Source organism: Protopterus annectens, chromosome 7.part0, assembly GCF_019279795.1.
Source record: "Protopterus annectens isolate FY-2018-M chromosome 7.part0, PAN1.0, whole genome shotgun sequence".
NCBI lineage: Eukaryota > Metazoa > Chordata > Ceratodontiformes > Protopteridae > Protopterus > Protopterus annectens.
Window position 1 is genome coordinate 1,050,621,374 of NC_056739.1, and position 26,057 is coordinate 1,050,647,430.

At 43.9% G+C, this 26,057-nt stretch overlaps 1 protein-coding gene across 3 annotated transcripts in view; it reads left to right on the forward strand.

Moving 5' to 3' along the window:
• Window positions 1–26,057, forward strand: part of FANCD2 (FA complementation group D2) — a 1,694,389-nt gene that overhangs the window by 252,647 nt on the left and 1,415,685 nt on the right. For all 3 annotated transcript variants that reach the window (XM_044077594.1, XM_044077597.1, XM_044077595.1), the window contains exon 10: window positions 7,523–7,610. In XM_044077594.1, the coding sequence (XP_043933529.1) occupies window positions 7,523–7,610 (88 nt within the window). The remainder of the gene's footprint in view (window positions 1–7,522; window positions 7,611–26,057) is intronic.

Here is a 26,057-nt window from a genome sequence, read left to right on the forward strand (position 1 = left end):
TATGTATAACCCTGAGGGTAAGGCTTCAGCCCTCTTCTTGCTAAATTACATGTCTCAAGTTGCCCATCACTCTATCAAATGCAGCTGTGATGCAGCAGATACATTTTTCAAGGCTGCTGCCTCTGGATCTGCGATGATGTGATGCTATTCCTGGCTTCATCTTCAGGCTTTGCCAGATGATATCAAGGCAAAACTTCTGGATGTTCCCTTGGATAACCATAATTGATTTGGTACTGCTTTGGCTGATCTTTTCAAGACATTATAGGATCAAGCTATGGTCATGAAAGATGTGAAACATATTTTTGTCTCTACTATCCCCAATTTCAGAGGAACTATCCCAGTAAAACTTATTTTTTAAGTAGACTGCCTAGACAGTCTTACAAAGGTAAGAAGGCTCCCAGGCATGTTTTTTTCTGATAAGCCTATTTGAATGCCCAAGCCACAGAAGCAATCCTTTACTGACAAATCTGCAGCCATCTGACTGCCCTTTCTTCTTCTTGTCCCAGTTCCCTTGTCCCGAAGTCTTTCTCTTTCTCTCCCAATTTGGCACAGACACCTTGTTTCTCTACATTATCTGACAGGGTTACGTTATGACCTGGAAAAACCTTCCCTCTTTTTCCAGTATTCCCCAACCCCCTGCAGAATGGCTTCCTCATTTTCCAGGAGTGTTGGAAGGTCTGTTTGTCTAGGGTACCATTGAAACAGTTCTGCAGACAGAAAAGTGTTTGGGTTTTATTCCAAGATGTTTCTGGTTCCCAGAAAGGAGGGTTCTTGGAGACTTGTCCTAGATCTTTACTTCCTGAGCACCTTTCTCATGGTGGCTTCCTTCCAAATGCTCTCTCTACAAGCTGTATCTCCTCTGTTACTCCCCCAGGCCTTTCTGGCTTCCCTGGATCTGAAGGACACTTAACTTCACATCCCTATCCACCCTCTATTCAGGAAATATTTGCATTTCTGTGTTTGTGTTCCTCTCATTTTCAGTTCTCTCCTTTGCTGTTTGGGCTTTCAATGGCCCCAAGGGTGTTCATCAATTGTCTGTCCCCTGTGGTCGCCTTTTCCACGCTTCAGGGCATTCATGTATTTCGTTATCTGGATGACTTCTTGCTTCAGGCTCCATCCCATTCCAAGTTGGGAAAGGATCTTAATTTTAGCCAGCTTTTGTTGTGCAGCCTGGAGTTCACTGTCAACCTTCAAAAGTCAACGTTGACTCTATCTCAGGGCCACATTTTCCTAGGCTGCAGTTTCCAGTCTGTTCCAATGCTGGCATCTCTTCCTACCACCAAGTTTTTTTCCCTCACAAATGATTTCCTGTCTATGCTTTTCCTGTCCTCTCTTTCAGCCAGGGAGTTTCTCAGGACTGTAGGATTCATGGCCTCCACTATTCCCATGCTTCCCCTGTGCCAGACTTAATATGAGGACATTTCAGTGGTACCTGAAATCAGTATGGCTTCAACACCTGCACTCACTGGATCATCTCATGTCTCTGCTCCCTTATCTCAAACTTTAATTTCACTGGATTGAGTGATAGCTGCCAAATCTACCAGGTGTTCCCTTCCAACCTCCTCAGCCATCTCAGGAACTCTTCACAGACTTATCAGAGCTGGGAGGGAAAAGCCACTTTAGGCACCCTAAAGATATGGGGCCTTTGGTTACTTCAGCAGAGGATGGATCACATCAACATCAAGGAAATGCAGGTTGTCATTCTGACCCTTCAAGCTTTCTATGCGCTCTGGATCCTGAATACCTTGAAGGTTTTTACAGACACAAACGCAGTCATGTGGTACATCAGCAAACAAGGGAACATGAGGTCCTACCTTCTTTGCAAACTGGCTCTTCAAGCATGGGAAATAGCACTCAGTCTGCAGGTCACCCTACAGGCAGTTTATATACCTTCAGAGCACAATCCGGTGTTAGATTCTCTCAGCAGGTCGAGGACACAGCTTCATAAATGAAGGCTTCACAGATATGTGTTTCTGGACATAATTCATCAGTGGAGTATTCCTCAAGTAGATCTTTTTGCCTCCCATCTGAACAGGCAGCTCCCTCACTTCTGTTCTAGAGTCCCAATTCCTTTGGCTTGTAAGGTGGATGCCATGTCTTTTTCTTGGAAGAGAATGTTAGTGTATGTCTTTCCTCTTCTTCCAACGTTCCTTCACAGAATTGAAAAGGACTGTCCAAACGTCTTGCTGGTCACTCCTTTTTTTGGCCCACACAACACTGGTTCTCCCTCTTATGTCATCTTGTCAGGGGTAATCATTACAAGTTACCTCAACTCATGGAGTTTCTCCCACAGGGCAAAGGTACTCTTCTTCACTCTCATCTGTCCACTCTTCAACTGACGCTTTGGGTGATTAGAGTTTTTATTCCTTTCTGATACCAGTTTTCTGGGGATATGCTTAGGGCCAGGAATCCCAATACCAGAAAATCCTGTATGTCCAAATTTAAGAGATTTTCTGTTTGGTGTCTTACACATCACCAGAACCCCTTTTCGGTGGGGGTCCCTTTGATTCTTTAATACCTGTGTGAACTACTGCATACAGGCTTGGCATATTCTTCAGTGAATGCCCACTCTTGTCAGCCATTTCTGTCTATCTGCCACTTATTCCTGTGGCCTCTAGGTTGAGGTCAAGAAGTTTCGGCGTCCTTCATATTAGACCGCCAGGAAAGCCCATTTCTCCTTCTTGGGATATTAATTTTGTCCTTCAAAAGCTGACTTGGGTCCTTTTGTGCCTGCTGCTGTTTTGTAACATTACACCTGGAAGACTGTTTTATTGTTTGCTTTAACCTATGCCAGAAGGTTATATAAGCTACAGGCATTGATGGCAATCCTACCTTTTTGGGTTTTCATAGAAACAGTGTGTCTCTCCCTACAAACCCTTCCTTTATGCCCAGAGAGGTTAATTAGCTGTCCCTTTAATCAGTCCATCTTCCTTCTTTTTTTTCCCTTCTCCACAGTCTGCTTGTGAGAAGGCTGTGCATACTCCGGATTTGCATAGGCAGCTCTAATAGAAAACTAAAGCCTTTCATAAAACTGATCAGCTTTTTGTTTCTTTTCATACCAGGACATTGGGTTTGGCAGTTTGTAAGCAAACCATCTCCTCCTTGATTTCCAAGACCATTATTTTTGTTATTCTTTTCATGGTAAGCAATTGTCTGCTTCTGTGAGGGCTCATTTTACTAGAGCAGTGGCCACTTCTGTGTTTTCTTCAAATATGTGGACACTAATTCCATCCTTGAAGCTGCTATTTGGTCTTTGGTTCACACTTTCACAAAACATTACAAACTGGATGTCATTTGACTTGCCTTCCCCAGTAGCTTTTGTACTCTCCCAGAGGTGATGAATACTGCAACAGTGGTATGGAAGGACATAGTACAATAGTGTAAAATCTTACCACAACAGTAGGTGCCCCCCTTTTCACTGTTGCAGTATTTACTCCCTCCCTCCTACCTCCATTTCTCTTCCCTTAGCATGGGTGGTATTTTAAGTAGTGGCCGAGAGGTTCCTCTCCTTCTCGTCCTTCATTCATTTTTTTCTGCATGGACATGTCCCTCCTTTACAGTTCTGCGTTGAGAGCGTAAGTGCATCACTTTTATGCCCTATGCTTGCATAAGAAGCATACATCTGACATCTGATGCTCTGTAGATAATAAAGGGTTTGGTATGCTGGCTGGACGTTGAGCTATCCTTGACAAGCGATCCTAGAAGTGATGAGTATTACAAGAATGTAAAGGACATCTACTGTCATGGTAAGACTTAACATAACTGTTCTTTCATTTCTTGTGATGGTAAGAATGGACAACCTGTGTGAAACAGCCTTTTTCCAAGTGGTTGTCTATGGCTATTACCTTTTGTTGTACTAACCATAACAAAACTATTTCATGCAGGGTCAAGGCACACTCTACCAATGCCTTGTCTTCATCTATGACTTTTTGGAAAGGGTTGGAGTCTAGAAGTATTCTATAAGCTGCTATTTGGTCCTCTGTACCTACTTTTACAAAGTACTATAAACTTGATTCCTTCTGTAGGTCTAGATCAAGCATTGATATGACCATTCTCCAGGGGCTCCTGGACTCTTCTCCTTCCACCTCCCAAAAGTAGTTAGCTATGGCAATCTACCCATATAGCTAAGGCTACTGCAGCAGTGATCAATATGGTGGACACAGTACAGTTGTTTAAGTAAAACTTAGCATCACAGTAGATGTTTGAATAATCACTGCTGCAGTAGTCACTCCCTCCCTCCATCTCTCTTGCTTTTTGGTGTGTTTTTTATGTCAGGTTGTGGACATTTATTTTTGTTCCTAGCATTGTAATTTCAGGTTTCAACTTCCATTTCTGTGCTGGCTGGAAAGCTCTAAAGGGCTTCACGTGCAAACTTGCCTTTTAGTCAGCTCAGCTCAAGCTGCCTAACAGTTTGGGTGCATGGAAGGTTCCCTGAAGCTGTGGAAGCTGGCTGACTCTTGTATCCTTGGCTGGATACAACCCATATATATAAGGCTACTGCAGCAGTTATCAATCGAAGATCTGTTATAGTAAATTTTACTTACATAACTGAACTTTCTGTGACATTATTCAGCTGAGGTTAAACTGACTGGGCAGTTTTTCCTGCTCCTGGTGTTGCAAAGGGTAATTAAATCTGTGCTCTTAGTTATCTTACCAGTCATCCCTGATGTATTAAAATGACTATCAGTGATGTCGTTAATACTTTAAATACCTTTTAGCCTTATGGTCTTGTTCACTTACAGTTTTTGGTGTTTTTAGAGCCCTTCTGCCTTATGGTCTTGTCCACTTACAGGTTTTAGTGCACTTCTGTGAAATGACTGGGGTCAGTCCCCTTTGATTTGTTAACCCTCACCATCTTGTCATTCTTTATAGTTGATAGATGTATTTTATTCATTCATTATTTCATTTTTTGCCTGATTACCCATTCAGTGTGGTTTAGAGTTCCAGAGGTGGTGAAGCCTGTCCCAGCTCTCACTGGGCATAAGAGAGAGAAACTAGTCCTAGGCAGACACTGTGGAAGAAAACAGATCATCCAGCAAAAATGCACATGGATACAGGGAAAACATGCAGGCAACGTATTGAAGGCACTGCTGCTAAGAACTGAGCCGGAGAACAAAGCACATTCAGACAGCAATATTTAACTACTGTATCACAGTTTTAGTGCTATGCACATTACTTTGTTTTCTGTTCTCCTTTGTATACATATAAATGTTTTCTGTATCTTGTTTTTTTTTTTTAATTTAGCTTGCTGGTTTCCTTAATAACAGCACGTGCCACATTCTTGAAATTTTTTCATCCTTTATTACTCACTGCCCTATATTATCAAAATATAACTTTATGTCCAGAACAGCTGTATTTTGTTTGGTTTGATTCAGTGCTGAATTTGATTTTGAATCACACATTGATTGTAAATTACTTGTTTCTGTATAGCTATTCATTTTGAGATCTAAGCTACTTTTTGTTCTCACATGACAAATTAACCAAATGCTGCTCACCATCTCCCTCAGTATTGGGTGTCTAGGATACCCCTCCATGTGGTATCTTTAGATGTAACTGCATGAAAGATTATAATTCCTTTGCTTTCATTGCTATCCTCAGGCCATATCAATCATGTTTATATCTTCCCTTGGGATGGAAGGTTTTATTATTTGAGTTCATTTAGATAAGTCTTTCTGCAAATAACCCCCTGTGTAGGCTGCCCTACCATTTTTAGTATCTGGTGTTATCCAGTTTGATCCCTCCATCTTGTTTACTCATTCCTTCCTCTTGTTTTAATCTGTCCTTTAATGTACAGAAGACGGTTTCTCCTTTTTTCCTGTTGTAAATACTAATCCAAGGAATGTTCATCTTTTAGTCTTGTTTTCTGTCTACCATAGATGCCAGGTAATAAAGCCACAGGAAGACTGCACATAGGTATTCATCTATTTCTTCTCCTCATCTGTCTGTCTAAATAAGGTGCCATGCTGTTGATCTTCATTTATTCAATGTGTGAACAAGAAAAAAAAATGCATTTTTAAATATAAGTTTAGATCCACTAGTGTGCTTGCTCCTGTCTAAGGAGAACAGTCTTTGAAGCTTGGTTCACTTTAGAAGCAAATGCCAATAACTGATATAGCCATGTAGTAGGCACAGGCACCTAAGCAGCTGTGTGTACTGTGGCTGTTGTGAACATTGTCTGCCAGAACTGATTCTCATCCTTAGTGCTACAGTATTGTGATAGTTTTGATAATGATAGTTTTGAGATGGTTTACTAGGTACTAAATCACCAACTCTGCTTTTGTTATTGAGGTAAATCCATTAAATCTGTCCGCCTCTGTTTTAGAGGCTGCCTAAGAGCACTGTCTGGTTCAGTGACTCAGTGTCACACTGTGGGCAGTGACGGATTAAAATCCAGGATTATAAAATAAGCCTCATTTACAGATCATTGCCTTAATCCTCTGTCCTGTTTTCCTTGGACATGCACGCTGTTTTTTGTGCCATTTTAGGAGTTTCTCGCAGCACTGAAAGATTTTTGTCCAGTGTTGGATAGAATGTTTGTTCTGAGTTGTGATTTCAGCCTGTGTAGGGCAGTCAAATCTTTCTTAGTCTCAACAATGTGACGCACAGTTGTTCTTGGGGTTAATGAGTACACCTATCTCAGGGTCACAAGGAAGCAGGTTCTTTTCCGAGAAGGGATTGAGTGTCTGGCAAGGTAGTGCATTCATTTGTAGGCCTACTTTCCTGTTCCAGGGTGTTTGTTAATTAAACTTGAGTATTTTTCTTAAACATGGTAGTGATAATTTTATTTCCTTTTTAATTATGTTTGAACAACAACAAAATTCAGACTCTTTAGTCATGTTTTTAAATTGAATTGTAACATACAGAAGATTAGCATAGCGTTAAGTATCAAGCTTCCTAAAAAGAAGTTACAGTGAAGGTACCTGTGAAAGTACTGTTTTCAGTAGTGTAAACCACCTTAGCAAACTGATTAAAAATATATTTCTGAACCAAGGTTTTTCGATGATGTGTGCCTGTTTGACCCAAAGTGTGCAGACTGTCGTATGACTGGTTCCTTGTTTGTAACTTTCAATCTAGATTATTCAGTGAATCCTTCTTTGATCTGTAATTACAGGACTGAACCAGAATGTGCATAATTCATTGCGCTTATTACTGTTTTGCCAATCAGATTGTTTCCTTTTCATGATCATTCTGTTGACCAGCTCATATTTAAGTTAGAACATTTTATTAGATTAGTTGTGGACATGTTTAAGTGTTGGAACCTTACTTTAAATGGTCTGAAGAAGTTTAGATTGCTGAAATAAAGTACAAACCTCTTTTTATGCTTGCAGTAAAGGATTTAAGAGTTTACTTCTCACATCAGAGCTATTGATGTTTTTATCTCTTTCATTTTCTTGAGTTCCTAGTGAGTGTCTCTGGCTCCACAGTTATTTTGCATATACTATTTAATATTTCTGTTTCTACTAATATTTTTCACTATACAAAAGCCTGTTTTATATTGCTCCTTTTATTTTTATTTTAACAGCTCCCTTTTGCAGCAGAATACACAACTGACAGTACCTATTCTGGATACTCTCTCAAGCTTGAATCTTCACTCTCAGCTTTTGGCAGAGGTAAGGAGAGACCTCAGTGAAGTTTTTAACACATTTATCTGATGTTGTTAATCTTCATTCATTACTGATGGGTATCAGTTCTGTTCTCGGAACCAAGTTGACCGCTATAACAAGCTTGCTCCAGACAAAAAACTCTCGAGCTACGCTTACCCATAGTGTCCCTCTCACTATCACCTTAGATCTCGTTTGCAAAGTAGAGTATCAAGACACATCAGGCCAGCTCTCAAGCTGAGTGGTTTAAAATTTATATTTCAACTTGGATAATTTTTCTCGACCTTTGGCATTTTCTACTTTATGTTTAGTTGTTTATAGTTTGCTTAACCTTGCTATCTGTTGAGTGACTGTTTTCTGTTTCTTTACCAAATTTTGGTATTTCTTCGTACCATTGCTGGTACAGGCCACCCTTACCTCTGTGGTAATCTCTAATACCATTGCTCTCCTTTCCTTCCCTTTACCCGTTGGGTATTTCTTCACTATCATTGTTGGTAATTAAAAAAAAAAAAAATCAGTCCGTCCTTTTTTTTACTGTGTGTATGCATTGGTGTGCCTGATTCGTTTTCTATTATTCTGGCAGAGCCTTTCCTTCATTGTGACAGATATTTGTCCTATGTTTATTGTCTCGGGGTGCCGCACTTCAAGGTTCAACCCCCTAGCGACTTATATAAGGGCTTTAGTGCCCGCACGTTGACTGACAGAAAAAATAAATTAATATTGAAAGGTCTTCTAAAAACTCCTTTCTCGGAGGCTTTATCTGAGGCAGAGGGCTCAACCACTCCTAACAAGTAACATAAAAAGAGGAGTCAATCTAATCTGTACCTTCCTCTCCACATACCCGTGAGACTAAATCTGTTAAGGCCCACACGGAACCAAAGGCAAAAATCCCTAAATTGACATCTGCAACCTTGGCACTGGGACATCAAACCCCTTCTATGGTGCCGTCCTTGGCACCAGGGCCTCTAACCCCTTATACGGTGTCGTCCTTGATTATGGAATCATCCAAGACTTCAACTCCTATGGTACCAACCTCCACTATGGTACCAATGCCCCTCTTGGCACCAAAAATAGTCTCACCAGTTCAGGTCACTACCCCCCCTCCTCCTACACAACCTACTGGTCCTTTGACCACAGTGCCGAAGGGTGAAATTTTACCTCGAACCCGATACTCCCCAATGGTAGATACCTTTTTCAGGCAATAGTTGAGTCCTTTTCTAAAACGCCCTGATTCTCCATCTGGGATTTCAATCCACTCCTCCAGGAGCCTTTCAGAACTCTACACAGTGAGACTTGTGGATCATCTCCTGGCGGCCAGAGGAATTCCAACTCTTTCCAAATTCTCCCTCCCACCCAGAGCTGAGGAATTTTCTCCACAGACACTGACATATATTCCTCCTCTCCCTCGACACCGATCCCTATCTCTGTTCCAGCCTCTTCAGTTTCATTGGTAGATCTTACCATGGCTCTGGAACCTATCCTATGGTCCTCGACTCAGTTGGAGCCAACCCATCCTCGGGATCGTGACTAGTCTGTCGTCACCGTGATCCCTAGTATGGCACCATCTACTGCGGTTCTGGTTGTCTTGGCAGCACCAAGTCCTCTCGTGGCTCCCTGGGGCCAGGCTCTTCGGAGCAGGGTGTGACCCCAGTTCTAAGGTTGTCTTTTGCGGTTCCAGGCTTCCATCCCTCTTCGGGTGAGCCTGCTTTCCAGGTGATGGAGGGGGCACTTGCCTCAGCAGGCTTGCAACTGGTTCCTTCATCACCAGAATGACACACATACATGTCCTTTGAACCACAGCTGACACAGTCCAGAACTCTGAGATATAGAGCATGGGAACCTCAAGATACCCTTCCACAGAGCACCCACTCTTCGGAGTCCTCTTCAAATGCTCATGCTGAGGAGGTACCCCATAAGAGATCGTGCAAGAGGAAGAACATGGATTCCACTGAAAGAATCCCTTACCAAAAATACAGACTACGATGAGGAGGAAGGGTCCCCACGGTCGCTCCCTGAAGATGTCTCCTTTGGAAATCCTAGAAATTTTAAAGCAGTGGGGAGACTGGAAGCCCACCAACTCTTCCTTTGAGGAGTCAGTATTCTTGCAGGCTTTCCGTGCTTAACCCTCTACTTCCTGGGTGACCCTGCCTGCAGATGATGTAGTTCAGCTCATCATGCAGCGTGCTTGGAGGAATCCTGACACTGTTGAACCTATCCCCTGGAGACCAGACATAATTCTCTCCCCTCCACAGGATCACCCCCATTGGTCCAGATGCTTACCAGTAGATGCTATGGTCGTGGTGCCGGCCACTAGGAAAGAACTCGCCAAGGAGAATCCTGCTGTCCCTCTCCCAAACAGGGAATCTCGGGCAGTGGACAGGTTAGGAAAGTGGCTCTATGCTTCATCGACCTTTGCCATTTGGCCCTTGAATTACTTGGCACATTTTACCAGTCTCCAGACAGACCTGATCATGGGACTCTCGGGAACACTAGCAGGAGCAGTATCTGATGAGGTAGGCGACAAAGTTTCCTCACAGCTTGCCACCCTGGAGTCTATATCTAACTCATCCATGCGATTGATCTCTCATACTACCGAAGGGACCGCTAGAGCAGCGAGTGCAGGCGTTGTCATGAGATGTCACGCCTGGATGCACCTATGTGATTTTGCGGACCCTTTTAAGTCTGCCTTTCTCAATGCTTCTGTGGAAACTTCTTCTGTTTTTGGCCCAAAGGTAAAAGACACATTAGCCAGGTATGAAAAGGACGGCAAAACCCTGTCTGCCATGGGCGTGTGTTTTTCCATCCCCCCATGATCCTTCTCTAGGAATCTGAGGAGTGGAAGGATGTGGCACAGGAAAGCCCAGGGTCCTTTCTGTGACACATGTGGTGAGTTTTCCCCCCCAGGGCAGAGGGGGGAACTCATCAGGAAGATACCCCTCCAGAGGCAGAGGAGGTCCGCATAATCAGGGATCTAGAGATTCTTTCTCTGGCCAGCACTGTCAGCGCTCCTGAAGAGCGGCCCGATTGCTTACCTCTGGAAGCAGTTGTGGGATGATTCTCCCTGCACCACCTTGCCTGGCAATCCATAACAATAGATTCTTGTGTGCAGATGATAATTACCAGAGGTTATCGCATCCCTTTCGATTCTTTCCCGAAGCCGCAATGGCAAATTCCCAACAACCCACCCAGTCAATGGGAAGCAGCAGCTCAAGAAATACAAAAGCTGCTTCTAAAAAGAGTCATCCAAACAGTCTCACCAGACCAGATAGAATCTGAATTTTATTCAAGGTTCTTTTTAGTGTCAAAAAAAGAGAGGGGACTGGAGGCCAATTTTGGACCTCAGCATCCTAAACAAGTTTGTCAGACAAATTCTGGATGGTCACAGTTCAGTCTATCCTTCCATTTCTGGAGAAAGGCGATTGGATGTGTGCATGATAGATATTCAGGATGCGTATTACCACATAAAAATGGACAAATGCTCCAGGAGATTTGTCCACTTCCAGCTGGGAGCCAATCACTACCAATTCTGAGGTTGCCCTTTGGTCTCTCTGTGGCCCTCAGAGTATTCACCAAATGCATGGCAGTGGTAACAGCTCACTTGAGACTGCAAGGATTCCGGGTGTTTCCATATTTAGACAATTGGCTCCTTACTTCCCCTACCAAGTGTTTGCTGATTACAGCCCTACATTATACCCTAAAGCTAGCAAGATCCTTAGGGTTCTCAATAAACGAAGAAAAGTCCAAACTGACTCCTACTCAAAATCTGTAATTCATAGGAGCAACTTTCGACACTCAGTCTTGTCTTGTCGCCCTTCCACTTCACAGGTTACAAAGACTAAGGTCTCAACTCTGGGTGATACTCTCTCAGGACAGAGTTTCAGCTCATGCAGTCTTTCAGCTTCTAGGATCATTGGCAGCATCGATAACTATAGTTCCCCTAGCAAGACTATATACGAGACTACTACAATGGCTCTTAGCAGCACAGTTATCCTCTTTAACTCATCCTATGTCCTTTCAGATCTGCATAACAAATTGATGCAAACAAGACTTAATTTGGTGGATGAAGCCAGAAAAAGACCTATGGAGTCGTCCTTTCTCCCCCTCTCAGCTCAAGGCCATAGTGACCACGGACGCTTCCCTGATCAGCTGGGGGCATTTCCAGGGAAAGACAGTCCAAGGCACTTGGTCCCAGTGGAGGCCAACTTGCTTATCAGTGTTCTAGAACTAAGGGCAGTGCTTCTTGCATTGCTAGCATTCCAAACTGTCCTCCCATCACTGGTAATTGCTATCCAGTCAGACAAGATGTCCATAGCGTGGTATATCAACAAACAAGGGGGAACCAAATCCTACCCGTTGTGTCGAGAAGCCATGAAAATTTGGCAATGGGCAATATCTTCCAACCACATTCTGATAGCAATGCACATTCATTCCAACGTAATTGCAGACAAGCTGAGCAGATGCATTCTCCTGCCTCACGAGTGGTCCCTCAACCCTGCCATAGTAACAAAGATCTTCAGTCACTGGGGCCAGCCTTGCTGTGATCTATTTGTGTCCCCTGCAAACCACAAATGCAGCAACTACTTTGCCCTGATCTCCCCTCAGGGGGAGTCCCAGAGGGGCTCTCTAATACACGATTGGCCCACGAGACTCCTTTATGGCTTCCCCCCTCTTCCTCTGATCCCAGAATTCCTAAAGAAAACTCTCCGGTTGAGAAGCAGAATAATCCTCATTGCCTCAGACAAGTTTTGCTTCCCTTCCTTTGGCCTCACCTGCTCCACTAACCGTGGATTCTGGATCCAACTCTGGAATTGTTTTCGCACCCGCAAGGGTTGATCCATCCAAACATATCAAGTCTCAAGCTGCCAGCTTCTTTCCGCCACTTCCAGTAATTGGCAGGCAGAATAACTTATCCTCCCCTGTATGAAGCTTCCTTCTGGCTTCCCACAAGACATCCACCAGGAAACTGTGTCTTAGCAAATGGAGAAGATTCATAATTTGGTTTTGAGAGAAAAGACTTGACCCCTTCTCGGCCCCAGTGAGTTCTGTACTGGACTATTAATCAAACCTCCTCCATTCGGGAGTGGCAGCTTCCACTCTTCGAGTACACCTGACGGCTATCTCAAACTTCCATAATGGCTTCCAGGGCTCGTCCTTGATATCTCACCAGCTCTGTAAAACCTTTCTGAAAGGTGTCACGCACATTAGACCACCCTTCAAAGAGCCAATCGAACCTTGGAATCTGACTTTGGTGCTACAGTCCTTGAGTCATCCTCCCTTCGAGCCTGCTGCCACTTGCAATATGAAATTTTTAACCTGGAAAACTCTATTCTTGGTAGCTATTACCTCAGCAAGGCGAATATCTGTGCATAAAATGTCCTTACATGGTTTTCCAAAAAGACAGAGTATCACTCCAGACTAATCCCTCTTTCTTACCCAAAGTTATTTCAAATCTGACTCTTAATCAAACAATTGACCTTCCAGTCTTCTTTCCCAATTTTTCTAATAAAGGAGAATACTGCCTGCATTTGCTTGATGTGCATAGACAGTTTTGTTTCTATTTGGACAAGACTAAATCACTACAGAAATCTGACCAATTATATTCATATCCTTCTCTGTACCAAACTTGGGAAAACCTTTTTCTAAAGCAACTTTAGCTAAATGGTTGAGAGATTGTATTTCCTTTATCTACCAACAAAACAAGTTTCTTCTACCAACTAAGGTCAAAGTGCATACAACCAGATCAGTGGTGACATCTGTTGCCTTTCATTCAAGAGCTTCCATGGATGACATTTGTGCAGCAGCAACATGGGCTAGTCCTCGTACCTGCAGCACTCATTACAAATTGGACTTGGTCTCCAGGGGGAGAGCATCCTTTGGTTCAATGGTACTCAGGAATATCCTTCCTTAGGGCCTTCCAGGACGTAAAGTAGCTAGGGACTCTGTCCCATCAGTAATGAATGAATGAAGCTTAACAACATCAGATAAAAAAGTTATGTTCTTACCATAACGTCCCATCTGTGTTGTTGATCTTCATTCATTCGTTATATCCCACCCTCCTACCCCCTCCGAAAGACTCCTTGAAGTTCGGATTTGGTCCAAGCTCCGCGATAAGGAATTTGCTCAGATAAAGCATCCATTTTCTTTCTTATGGGCAAATTCGATCTGAGGTGATAGAGAGGGGGGCACTATGGGTAAGCTTAGCTTGAGAGTTGTTTGTCTGGCACAAGCTTGTTATAACAGCCAATTCGGTTCCGAGGACAGAACCGATACTCATCAGTAATGAATGAAAGAAGATCAACAACACAGATGGAATCTTATAGTAAGAACATAACTCCTTTTTTTTTTGCATCTTGGATTGTTTACTTTTAAGCAAGCCTGCTAAATAATGTTGAGCATCTGATTCGTTAATGAATCGGTAAACTATAGCTTAGTCCCAAAATGAAGTCTATTAGATGTGTCATGGTTTATAACAGAAAGGAGTAGCAATGTATTTTGTTAATTGTACTTTGAGTTTTAACTGGGCAGAATTCTTATATTTATTTTCCTTTTGTCTTTAGAAATGCTGCATGAACCTTTAAACTAATGCTTGTTCATTATTAATCAGTCATTTTGGTAAGATAATATCAGAATTACAGTTCCTGTAGGTTCCATGCATGATTAAGCATCTTCACATTTTCAGGGTAAATAAAAATATCAAAGTTTACGTAATTCACAACTATAGCAGATGTTTATGTATTCTACACCACTGCAATTTTCAAAAGTAATTTAATGTGTTTGTATATTTTAAAAATCATTTTAGATGTTCATCGTACATACAGCTGCAGTAATCACATATGGGTTCTCCGCCGTCAGGCGGTCCCTCGGTCGGCCGAATTCCAAAGTCCAGGTCCGGCGTCGGTTGTTCTCTCTTCTTTCCTGACGTCAGTGCGACAGGGGTACATAAGACACGGCCGACGCCATATTCTTCAGTCTTTTTTGCTGAGCGGTGCCCAAAGCAGAAGCAGTTCGCAAGTGCCGGTCGGCCAGCTCCTGAATTTACGAAAAATTTGCAAACCGAAGTCTTCTTTAAAGCGAAGTACCCCGTTGGGGAAACTTTTCTTGCCTCAGACCGATGTCAGACAAAGTTAACAATTGTATTTCTTGTGGGAAGCAAATACCGCATAAGGATTTCCATTACCTCTGCATACCTTGTTTAGGTCCAGAGCACAACGTTTCGGGCTGTCGCTTTTGTGCGACTTTCAATAAACGCACTATTAAGCGTTGGGCGGAGTTCGCCCAACATTATTTTGGTAAAGCCTTTGATTATAAAAATGTCGTCGGAGACTCCGACTACTGTTTTGTCCAAAAAACGCAAGGACAAGGACCGACACGCGAGGCCCGCGGTCTCCACTGACACCACGCCAAAACCAGCTGCACGTGGTCCGGTTCTCAGTGAGACGCCTATGCAGTCCCTGACTACCGACGACACTTCCTTGGCGGTGTCTTCTGTACCTGAGACCGCAGGTACCTCGGCCCTTACTCAGACTACAAACACCGAAGCCACTGTGAGTGTTGAGCCTCCTAATGTGGACAGGTCCACTTCCACCCAGGGTGTCTTTAGGCCCTCATCCTCCTTTTCCATTAAGGCCTTTACTAAGTCCAAATCAGCCATGCATCCCAAGAGGCCTGTTGTTCAGGGCTCATCCCCAGGCCCCATGCCTAAAAAGCAGATGCTTAAAATGGCTGAGGATTTAATTACTCTCATCAGGGGTTCCCAACCCCCTCCAGACAAGAGACCCAGAGTGGAGGAAGATTCTCCCTCTTCTGAACAGGGCTCCATTTTCTCAGAACATTCTGATGTAGAGGAACACTCGTACTCTCATTATGAAGATTCCGATGCAGAACAGTCCATTCCTTCTGTATCTCCCCCAGAGGATTTTTCTTTTGGGGAAACCTTGCACACCTTGAGGGAACACTTCCATTGGGAAGGCCAAGACTTTTCTGATTCCAAGAAAAGGCTTAGGGAATTTCTTTTGTTACCTCAACACAGACCTCTGGCTATACCTCCTGTCTTGGACATACTTGATGATGTTTACTCGGAGGCTTGTCTCAATCTGGATTCCCTCCCTCTTGCCCCAGTCAAACCTGATAGGTACTACAGAGTTCCCAACTCTCACCAGTTTCTTTTCAAAAGCCATAATGCTGACCCTGAAACCATTTCTCAAGGTCCCAAGGGAATGAAGGCCTCTACAGCCAAGAATCCACTACCTTCCGAAAGAGAATCTAGATCCTTAGAAAGGTGGGGAAAAAAGGTATACACCTCGGCCACCCTAGCTATGAGGGCCTTAAATTGTCAGTTTCATATGCTTAAATATCAGCAGTTTCTGTTATCACAATTAAGAAATAAAATGTCTCAACCTGAACAACCAGATTTGAAGGAATTGCAGGATATGATGCATAGTGCAGAGCAAGTGGGTAAACACACCTTACAATGTGGCTATGATGCCTTAGAGGCCTCAAGTAGAGCTGCTGTTATAGGATCAGTCATTCGTAGACATGCCTGGCTTAGGGAACAAAGCTTGCCTGATCATGTTAAAGCTAAACTACTAGATGCTCCTTTACAAAAGGCTGTACTGTTTGGTACTAATGCTGAGGAGATACTACGGAAGATGGAAGAAAAAGCTAAATCTATGCAAACTGTCAAGGCTTTTCTACAGGTGCAACCACCCCGTTTTAGCAGAAATTGGCCTTCAAAAAACTGGTCCTTTCCAGCCACGGACAAGCCCCAAAGAGGTAGATACAGGCGCTCAAGGGGCAGAGGACAATCTCAAGGATCATATAGAGGCAGACAATGGCAAACTCCAGCACCAAGAGGTGGCGAAGACAGTGCGCAACAGTACAGAAAACAAACCCAATGACTTCCTCCTTTTCATGCCAAGCAAGTCTCAGCTGGCAGCTCCCTTGGGAGGAAAGCTGGCATTATTTACAAGAAATTGTCATATTATCACAACAGACAAATGGATCCTGGACATTATAAACAGAGGCTACAGATTTCATTTCCACACTCTTCCAAAAATGAGAGGCATGCCAAACCTGCCACACAATCGAAGGGCAGAGGCACAAATACAAGTTTCAAAACTCATGGACATGAAAGCTATTCAAGAAGTACCTACTCACGAACAAGGTCAAGGTTTTTATTCCAGACTATTTCTGGTACCAAGGAAAGGAACCGACTGGAGACCCATTTTGGACTTATCCATCCTAAATACATTTCTACTCGTACCAAAATTCAAGATGCTCACATTACAGCAGCTTCTTCCCATGCTGGGCAAGGGGTTTTGGCTGGTAACATTGGACCTCAAGGAGGCATACCTGCATGTCCCAATCAGACAAAGCTGCAGAAGATACCTCAGATTTCTTGCAGGTTCAATCCACTATCAATTCTCTGCATTACCCTTTGGCTTATCTACTGCGCCCAGAGTATTCACGAAATGCCTGGCATCAGTAATCGCCTACTGCAGACTTCAAGGGATACAAATTTACCCTTATTTGGACGACTGCCTGATCCAAGTGGACAGCAAGCACATACTTCTGGAACATCTGGCTTATGCAACACGGTTACTGAATTCTCTGGGATACACAATCAATGAAGAGAAATCCAGGCTAACACCATCTCAGAAAATAACTTTCCTGGGTGCCAACTTGGACACAAACACCCAGATGGCCTACCTTACGCCAGAAAAACAAGGGCAACTAACTCAGTACTTCAAAATACTAACAAACTGTACCAGGCTTACTGCAAGGAAAATCCTGCAGGCTCTGGGCTTCATGGCATCTTGCATTCTTTTAATCCCATGTGCAAAGTTGCATATGAGAAAACTTCAATGGTACCTAAAAAACCTATGGTCTCAGCACAGCCACAATTTGGAAACAATAATACCAATAATTCCATGTTTGCAAAAGGAATTTCTATGGTGGGCCCAAGCATGTCAAGCAAACACAGGTCTCCCATTCTGCAAGCCTCAAGCAAATCAAGTCATCACAACAGACTCCTCATATTATGCCTGGGGGGCGCACATGACAGGCAGGTGCATTCAGGGTAAATGGTCCCAAAAGGAAAAGCACCTTCACATCAATCAAAAAGAAATGCTAGCAGTGATAAATGCAATTACAGCATTCTAGGACCTCCTGCATCCAGGGCAATTATTAATAAGAACAGACAACACCACAGTAATGTGGTACATAAACAAACAAGGAGGAACACATTCATACCCCCTGTGCAGACTAGCCATGACACTTTGGAACTTGGCTCTGGAATGGCAAATCGAACTTCAAGCACAGTACTTGCCAGGTTTGGAAAACACGCTGGCAGACAATCTAAGCAGGAATATGACAGATCCGCACGAATGGAAGTTGCATCCTCAGGTGTTTGCAAAGATAATACAAGAGTGGGGGTGGCCAGACATAGATCTCTTCGCCTCCCACAGGAATCACCAATTGGAAAAGTTTTGTTCAAGGACCTCTCATCCAAAGGCCTGGAGGGTGGACGGCCTTTCATTCAGTTGGACAGCATGGACAGTGTACGCTTTCCCACCTCTGCCTCTTCTGCCCAAGGTACTCTTGAAAGCAAGAGCAGACAGACCGAAGATGATAATGATTGCTCTAGACTGGCCAATACAGCACTGGTACCCACTCCTGAGGAGCCTAACACCTACTCCTCCCTGGCCTCTACCTCTAATGCCTCTTCTACTGACTCAGCACAGCTACAAAACTCTTCACAGTCAGCTGAAAACACTCAATCTCGCTGCATGGAAAATTCCTTAACACCACAACAGACCCTACTCCCCAAAGAGGTGCAGGACGTCATTCTGGAGGCCAGAAGGCCATCTACTAGAAAGGCTTACTCCGCAAAATGGAAACAGTTTTGCTCTTGGAATGAGAAAAAAGGCTAGGACCCTAGAAAACTGAATTTGCCTCGGGTATTACAGTATCTAGCTGAGCTGCTGAACAGTGGACTTTCATTTTCCTCCATAAAAATCCATGCCTCAGCCATTTCTGCAGAATTCAACACGGATCCACCGTTATTCTCTCACCCACTTGTAAGACAGTTCCTCAGAGGGGCTAAGAATATAAGACCACCAAGGAAACAACCAGTGCCAGCCTGGGATCTTAATTACATTCTGGAAAAATTAACATTGCCTCCCTTTGAACCAGCTGCCTCAATAGATTTGCAATATTTGTCCTGGAAAACAGCTTTCCTTCTGGCCATTACCTCAGCTCGTAGAGTTTCGGAACTACAAGCCCTCATGGCTGTGCAGCCCTTTCTCATCTTCCATCAGGACAGGGTTTCCATTCGAACCAACCCGTCATTTATGCCTAAAGTGGTATCCAGGGTAGCTTTAAATCAAGCCATACACTTACCTACCTTTTACCCCAATCCTCAAAACAAAGGGGAAAGGCTACTTCATTCCTTAGACATCCATAGACAGCTACATTATTATTTGGACAGAACAAAACCTTTCATGAAATCAGAACAACTTTTTGTGTCCTATGCTGTAGGAGCTCAAGGGAAGCCTGTTACCAAACAGACCATTTCAAAATGGATAGGCCACTGCATTCAATTTTGTTACTCCTATCATGGGAAATCTGTCCCTACAGGCATCAGATCCCACTCCACCAGGGCCACAGCTACCTCTACAGCCTTCCTCAGAGGAGTTCCTACCAAAGATATTTTGGAGGCAGTCACTTGGAGTTCTGTGCATACCTTCACAAAACACTACCATCTGCCCTTATATTCCAGAACTAGAGCAGGCTTTGCCACTGCTGTGTTGCAGGGCATTCTGGCTCATCCCAGTTCCACCTAGTGCCTACCTCCCTGTGCGTAGCTTTGGGATTCTACCCATATGTGATTACTGCAGCTGTATGCACGATGAACATAGTACAGTTTTGTACCTACCATAAATGTAGATGTTAGAGTGCTAATACAGCTGCAGTACAGGTTTCCCTCCCTCCTTCCCCTCTTGGTAAAGGACTAGTGGCTAACACCTCCTCATACAACCTAATTTGGGTTATCCTCCTATGGTGTATTTGCTTGCAACTACTGTTTTTTTATTACATTGCATTGCTTGAATATATATTCATATATATATATATATATATATATATATATATATATATATATATAATTTATGTATTGCCTTCCTTCTGGGGGCACCTGACATCTGGGGCAAGAAAGACTGAAGAATATGACGTCGGCCGTGTCTTATATACCCCTGTCGCACTGACGTCAGGAAAGAAGAGACAACAACCGATGCCGGACCTGGACTTTGGAATTCTGCCGACCGAGGGACCGCCTGACGGCGGAGAACCCATATGTGATTACTGCAGCTGTATTAGCACTTGAACATCTACATTTATGGTAGGTACAAAACTGTACTTTTTCTGAGCTCACATGTGACATTTTTGTTCTATTCACTGGTGAGTTCTTTTCTGAAGCATGTGGGTCACCCTCTTGATTCTGTGCCATGCTTGTAACAACCTAATTCAATGAGTTAGTCTTTTCAGCCATGGCCTTGTGTTAAGCATCTCCTGTCTAAAGGGGAAAAATAGTAAAAGGCTGGAGCCATGACTTCCAAAAATAGTGCATCCTGTCATCTCCTCGAACCTCACCCAACTTTTAAAAATATTTCAGTATCAGAAATTAGATAGATTTTATACTGTGATGTATGCATTCTTATGTCCTCATGTTTTGTATAACAGCAGCCTGCAGTACTGTTTTCCACTTTTGTTTTGATAACCAGGCTAAAAACACATGAACTAATTTAAAACTTTTAAAAATATTTCAGTATCAGAAATTAGATAGATTTTATACTGTGATGTATGCATTCTTATGTCCTCATGTTTTGTATAACAGCAGCCTGCAGTACTGTTTTCAACTTTTGTTTTGATAACCAGGCTAAAAACACATGAACTAATTTAAAAAGTTTTCTTGCCGGGATAATCTATTTGAATGCATCATTCCATTTTCCTGTGGATCCAATGTCATCTCTCCATCTGGCTTCAACCTGCGGGTTATCGGATCTGGTGTCAGCCAAATTCACAAGACTTTAACTCAGTGGGCTCTGTCTACCCCCACCCACAATCCCCTGATCCTGGTGGATACCTTAAATCAAGTTTGCCGCTATACCAGTCAGCAGCTCGATCCATGGCTCTGATCCACAGCGTATCCTTTGTGTGCATTGTTGTTGCTTTTTTACCCCTATCTTGTGGAGTATAGTTAGATTAGTATTGGCTCATAGGATAGATCGATTAGATAAGTTTATAGGTGATGGGTATTTAGGATTTAAAGTTTTTGGTGCGTGTCTGTCTGTGTGTGTGGTTAGCAGTGGGCTTTTCCTCACCTTAGAGAATTTCTGATTAACTTTTATCTTCTTCCCTTATTGGTGTAGGGTAGTTTTTTGCTGTTTATTAGTGTAGTGTTTTAGTGTGGTATAGTTAGTCTTCTCAAGCGGGTATTCCCACCCCCTTTTCATCTGTGCCTGTGACCAGTCATAAGCCTGCCCTTGGACAGCCTATGCCAGTTGGCCTTCAGTCTGTTTCCCCTGCCTGTTCCTCTTCTCCTCCAGATTCTCTCAGCCAAGAGATCTCAGGCAAGAGGGGGTGCAAGAGGAAGCACCTAGAGTCCCCTGAGGAATCCCACACTGAGGATACTGACCTTGAGGAAGGAGAGGGGTCCCCTAAGTCACTTTATGATGACCTCTCCTTTGTCAAGCTTTTGGAGCTTCATTGCCAGCACAGGGGCTGGACCACTAAAGGCCCTTCAACAGAGGAGTCAGTATTTTTGGATGCCATTAGCGTGAGCCCATCCATGGTCTGGGTGGGCCCCCCTCCAGATGCACTCATAGATCATGCGTCTTGGAGGGTGTAGTAGGAACCGAATATGGTACAGCTTATTCCTGAGAAGAATGACAAAATTCACCTAAGACTTGGCCACACTGGAGTAAGAGTCTGGCTGTGAATGCAATTGTGGTAGCAGCCACCACAAAGAGGGAGATCTCCAAGGAGAATTCCTTGGCCCATCCCATGAATAGAGAGTATCAGGCTTTGGACCGACTAGGGAAGTGCTCTTATGCCTTAGCAACATTTGCTTTAAGAGCACTTAACTACCTTTCCCACTTGACAAGCCTTTCAGTGTGACCTTGTGGCTGAAGTGTCTAGGAATATTAAGACGTAGTAGTCTCTGGAGATTAAGAAGACACTGGAGACTGAGTTGTCTACTTTTCAGTTTATTGCCAGCATTTCCATGAGGCTCAATTCAAGCATAGCTGATAGTGTGCCAGGCAGCTGGCACTGGCAATTACCATGCAGCCTCATGCTTGGATGCAGTTGTGGAATTTCACGGACTGCTTCAAGGCATCTTTTTTTAATGCTCCTTTTGATGGCTCATCCTTGTTTAGGTCAAAGATTAAGGACACTTCCTAGGAGCGAGCAAGAAGGTAAAATGCTGTCCTCCATAGGAGTGAGTTTAGCTACTCCTCAGCAAACCACCTTAAGGAATCAGAAGGGGAGGAACTGTCCCTTCTTTAGAAAATTGTAGCAGCCTTCCCAGGACCTCCTTCAGATAGTTCTTCCTGGAGCGAGGTGGGGGGGCATGATGGGCACTGCCCATGGGGTAGAGTGGACCACAAAATCAGGGCTTTTATTTAACTTGTGGATCCTTCCAGCGATCCTAAAGGGTTGCCCAACTATCCTGCTGTATAGGCAGTTGAGGGGTCTCTTGTCTTTTCACCCAAAAGCTTGGTAGGCCGTTACCTCAGATTCATGAATGTTATGAGTCCTGTTCAGAGGCTGTACTATTTCCTTTTTCAGTATTCTAGGTTTCGGTCACAAACATCTCGCAGATGTTCCATTGTGTCAGAGACTGCAGACAGCAGCAGCAGTTCAGAACCTGCTGGTAAATGTAGTCATCCAAGAGGTCCAACCAGACCAATGAGGATACGGTGTCTACTCAAAGTTTATTTTTTTTTAGTCAAAAAAGAACAAGGACCTCAGGCCTATTTTGGAGTTGAGCAAATGAATCACTTTGTGAAACAGACCAAATTCCGGATGGTCACCATGCTGTCCATTCTACCTCTGTTGAGGAAGGACGATTGGATGTGCCTGGTAGACCTCAAGGATGCCTACCATCATGTCAAGATAGAGAGATGTTCCAGGAGGTTCTTGTGCTTCCAGTTGGGGGCCAGTCATTATTAGTTTAGAGCCCTGTCATTCAGTCTCACTGCTGCCCCCCCCCATGTGTTTCCCCTGGTTCCAGCTACAGGGATTTCAGCTTTTTCCTTATGTGGATGATTGGCTCTTCACTGCCCCATGAGAGCTTATGTGGTCACAGCCTAGGACACCTTACTCCAGTTGTGTGACCATTTAAGAATAAGTCGGGTCTTCAGCCTGTCTAGACATTTGAGTTCATAGGCTGCCACTTGGATACTGTCTCCCAAATTGCCAAGCTCCAAAGTCATCAGTCTTTGATCCAAGGCAATATCTGCGCTTGCCCTTGCAAAATCCCCAGCTCATGCAGTTTTGAAACTCTTGGGCCATATGGCAGCCTCACTAGGATGGATTCCCACAGCAAGGTTCCACATAAGGGCTCTGCATTGGGCTATCAGTGTAGTGGTCCTGTTTGACTCATCCAATGGACTTTCTCATCAGATTCACAAAAGTGTGTCATGATCATATTCGTTGGTGGTTCCAGTACCCTTAGTGATCAATGGGAAACTGTTGTTCTTCCCCATCCTTCGGCCACAGTAACCATGGATGCCTCCTTTCTTGGGTGGGGGTGGGGTCATTTCAGGGGTCCTGGTCTTCTTTGGAGGCCATCGTTCACATCAGTGTCCTGGAATTAAGGGCTTTTGTCCTTGAGTTGCAGGCTTTTCAGGATATCCTCCCTGGTGGTGTGGTATTGATCCAGCCAGACAATATGTCCATTGTCTGGTATCATTTCAGTGGTTTCTGATTACAATACACATCCCAGGGAGGTCCAACATTCTGGCCGACAGTTTGAGCAGGAATGTTCTTCTTCCTCACAAGAGGTCTCTGAATCAGAGAGTTGCATTTCAGATTTTTCAATGCTGGGTCTGTCTCTTTTGTGACATTTTTGCTTCCCCCTTGAACAGCAAATGCAACAGCTGTTATGCCTTTTTCCCTCCTTAGGGCCAATCACTCAGAAATGATGTTCTGTATGCTTGGCCCCCGAATATCCTGTACCATTATTTTCTAGTGCCCCTGATAATCAGGTTTCTTCAGAAGGCACCCTTTTGCAGATGTACAGTGATCTGCATAGCACCTTTCTGGCCTCGTAGGTGTGGTTCCCTTTTCTATGGCCTCTTCTAATTCCTTCCTAGGGTTCTGGATCCCACTCCAGATCTCATTTCTCGTCCTGTGGATGTTCATCGTGTTTCACTGTTGCAGTCATGACTGTAGGGTTCTCCCCTGCTGGCAGGCAGTCCTCGGTCGGCCAGAATCCCAAAGTCTGGGTCCAGCATCGGCTGCTCAGCCATGCCCCTTGATGTCAGAGCGCCAGGAGTCCAAAGCTGGCAGCCGATGCCATGTTCTCCAGTCTTTCTTGCCGTGCGGTGATAGTAGTTCACAAGTGCCGGTCGGCTGATTCCTGACAATTATTTCTAAATGTACTTCAGTCCGAAGACTTTCTTCTCCTACTCAAAGCTAAGTACCCCGTTGGGGAAACTTTTTTCCTGCTCCAGTCCGATGTCAGAAAAAGTTAATAATTGTATTTCATGTGGGAAGCAAATACCTCATAAGGATTTTCATTCTTACTGTATTCCTTGCTTAGGCCCTGACCACGACGTAGCTAGTTGTCGGTTTTGCGCTAGATTTAATCAACGTACTATTAAATGAAGGTACGATTTTGTATTTCATTACTTTTGTAGGCGTTTTAATTACAAAATGTCATCGGACACGCTTCCGGCTACCGGAGTTCACAAACAACGCAAGGATAAAGACAGGCCTCCGAGGTCCAAATCAGACGATATTGTACAAGCAGAGCCAGCTTCAGGTTCGGCCGTCGTCAGGTGCTTTTGCAGCCCCTCTCGTTGGCGATTTCGGAACCATGGCCGAAACGGACTCCCACGAGGAGCCAACTAGGCCTTTGAATATTTCAGTTGCAGGACCTTCGGACAATGCTCCTTCGGATGGGTCCGGAGCCGCTGTGCAGGTACCGGCTTCCGAAGGGGTTTTCAGGCCTACTCAGCTTCTGATAAAGGCAAAGCCAAAGACAAAGGCAAAGACTCCTTCCAAATCAAAGACTACAGCCCAGGCCTCTTCTGATCCGGGGCCCAAGTCTCAGAAACAGTTACTTAAGATGGCGGAGGACTTGCTTACTATGATTAGGGGTTCACATCTCCATCCAGATAAAAGGCCAAGGCAGGAATTGTATTATGACTTCTCTGATCAGGCTTCTGTTTCTTCAGTTTCTTCTTCTGACCAGGATTATTCTTTCCCTCCTTATGAGGATTCTGATGCTGAGGAATCCATTCCTTCAGCTTCTCCCCCTGAGGATTTTTCTTTTGGGGAAACTTTACATGAAATGAGGGAACATTTTCACTGGGAAGGACAGGAGTACTCGGAACCTAAGAAGAGACTTAGGGATTTTCTTCTTCTTCCCCAACATAGACCCCTGGCTATCCCTCCTATTTTGGATATTGTGGATGATGCTTTTTCGGAGGCTAACTTAACTCCTGACTCTTTTCCTCCAGCTCCTGTTAAGCCAGACAGATATTATAGGGTTCCTGATTCCCACCAGTTTTTATACAAGAATCCTACTGCTGATCCTGAAACCATTTCTCAGGGCCCTAAGGGGGTTAAAGCCGCTACTGCTAAAAACCCCATTCCCACTGAGAAGGATTCCAGATCTTTAGAAAGATGGGGCAAAAAAGTGTACACTTCTGCAACTTTATCTATTAGGGCTTTAAACTGTCAATTTCATATGCTGAAATACCAGCAATTTCTTCTGTCTGTTTTGAAACAAAAGCTAACTTCCATTTCCACTTGTGCAGATGATAAGGAATTACATGACTTAATGCATGCCACTGAGCAAGTAGGGAAGCATGGTTTACACTGTGGTTTTGATGCCTTGGAGGCTTCTTGTAGGGCTGCTGCCTCTGGCACAGTCATTAGAAGGCATGCTTGGTTAAAGGAACAAAACTTGCCAGATCAAGTAAAAGCTAAGTTATTGGATGCTCCTGTTCAACATAATGTTTTGTTTGGATCTAAGACTGAAGAGGTGATAAAGAAGATGGAGGACAAGGCAAAATCCATGCAAACGGTTAAGGATTTCTTACAAGTACAGCCACCCAGATTTAGTAGGAATTGGCCTACTACAAATTGGTCCTTTCCCAATTCAGACAGGCCTCAGAGGGGTAGATACAGATGCTCCCGAGGAAGGCCCCAAACGCAAGCCTCTTA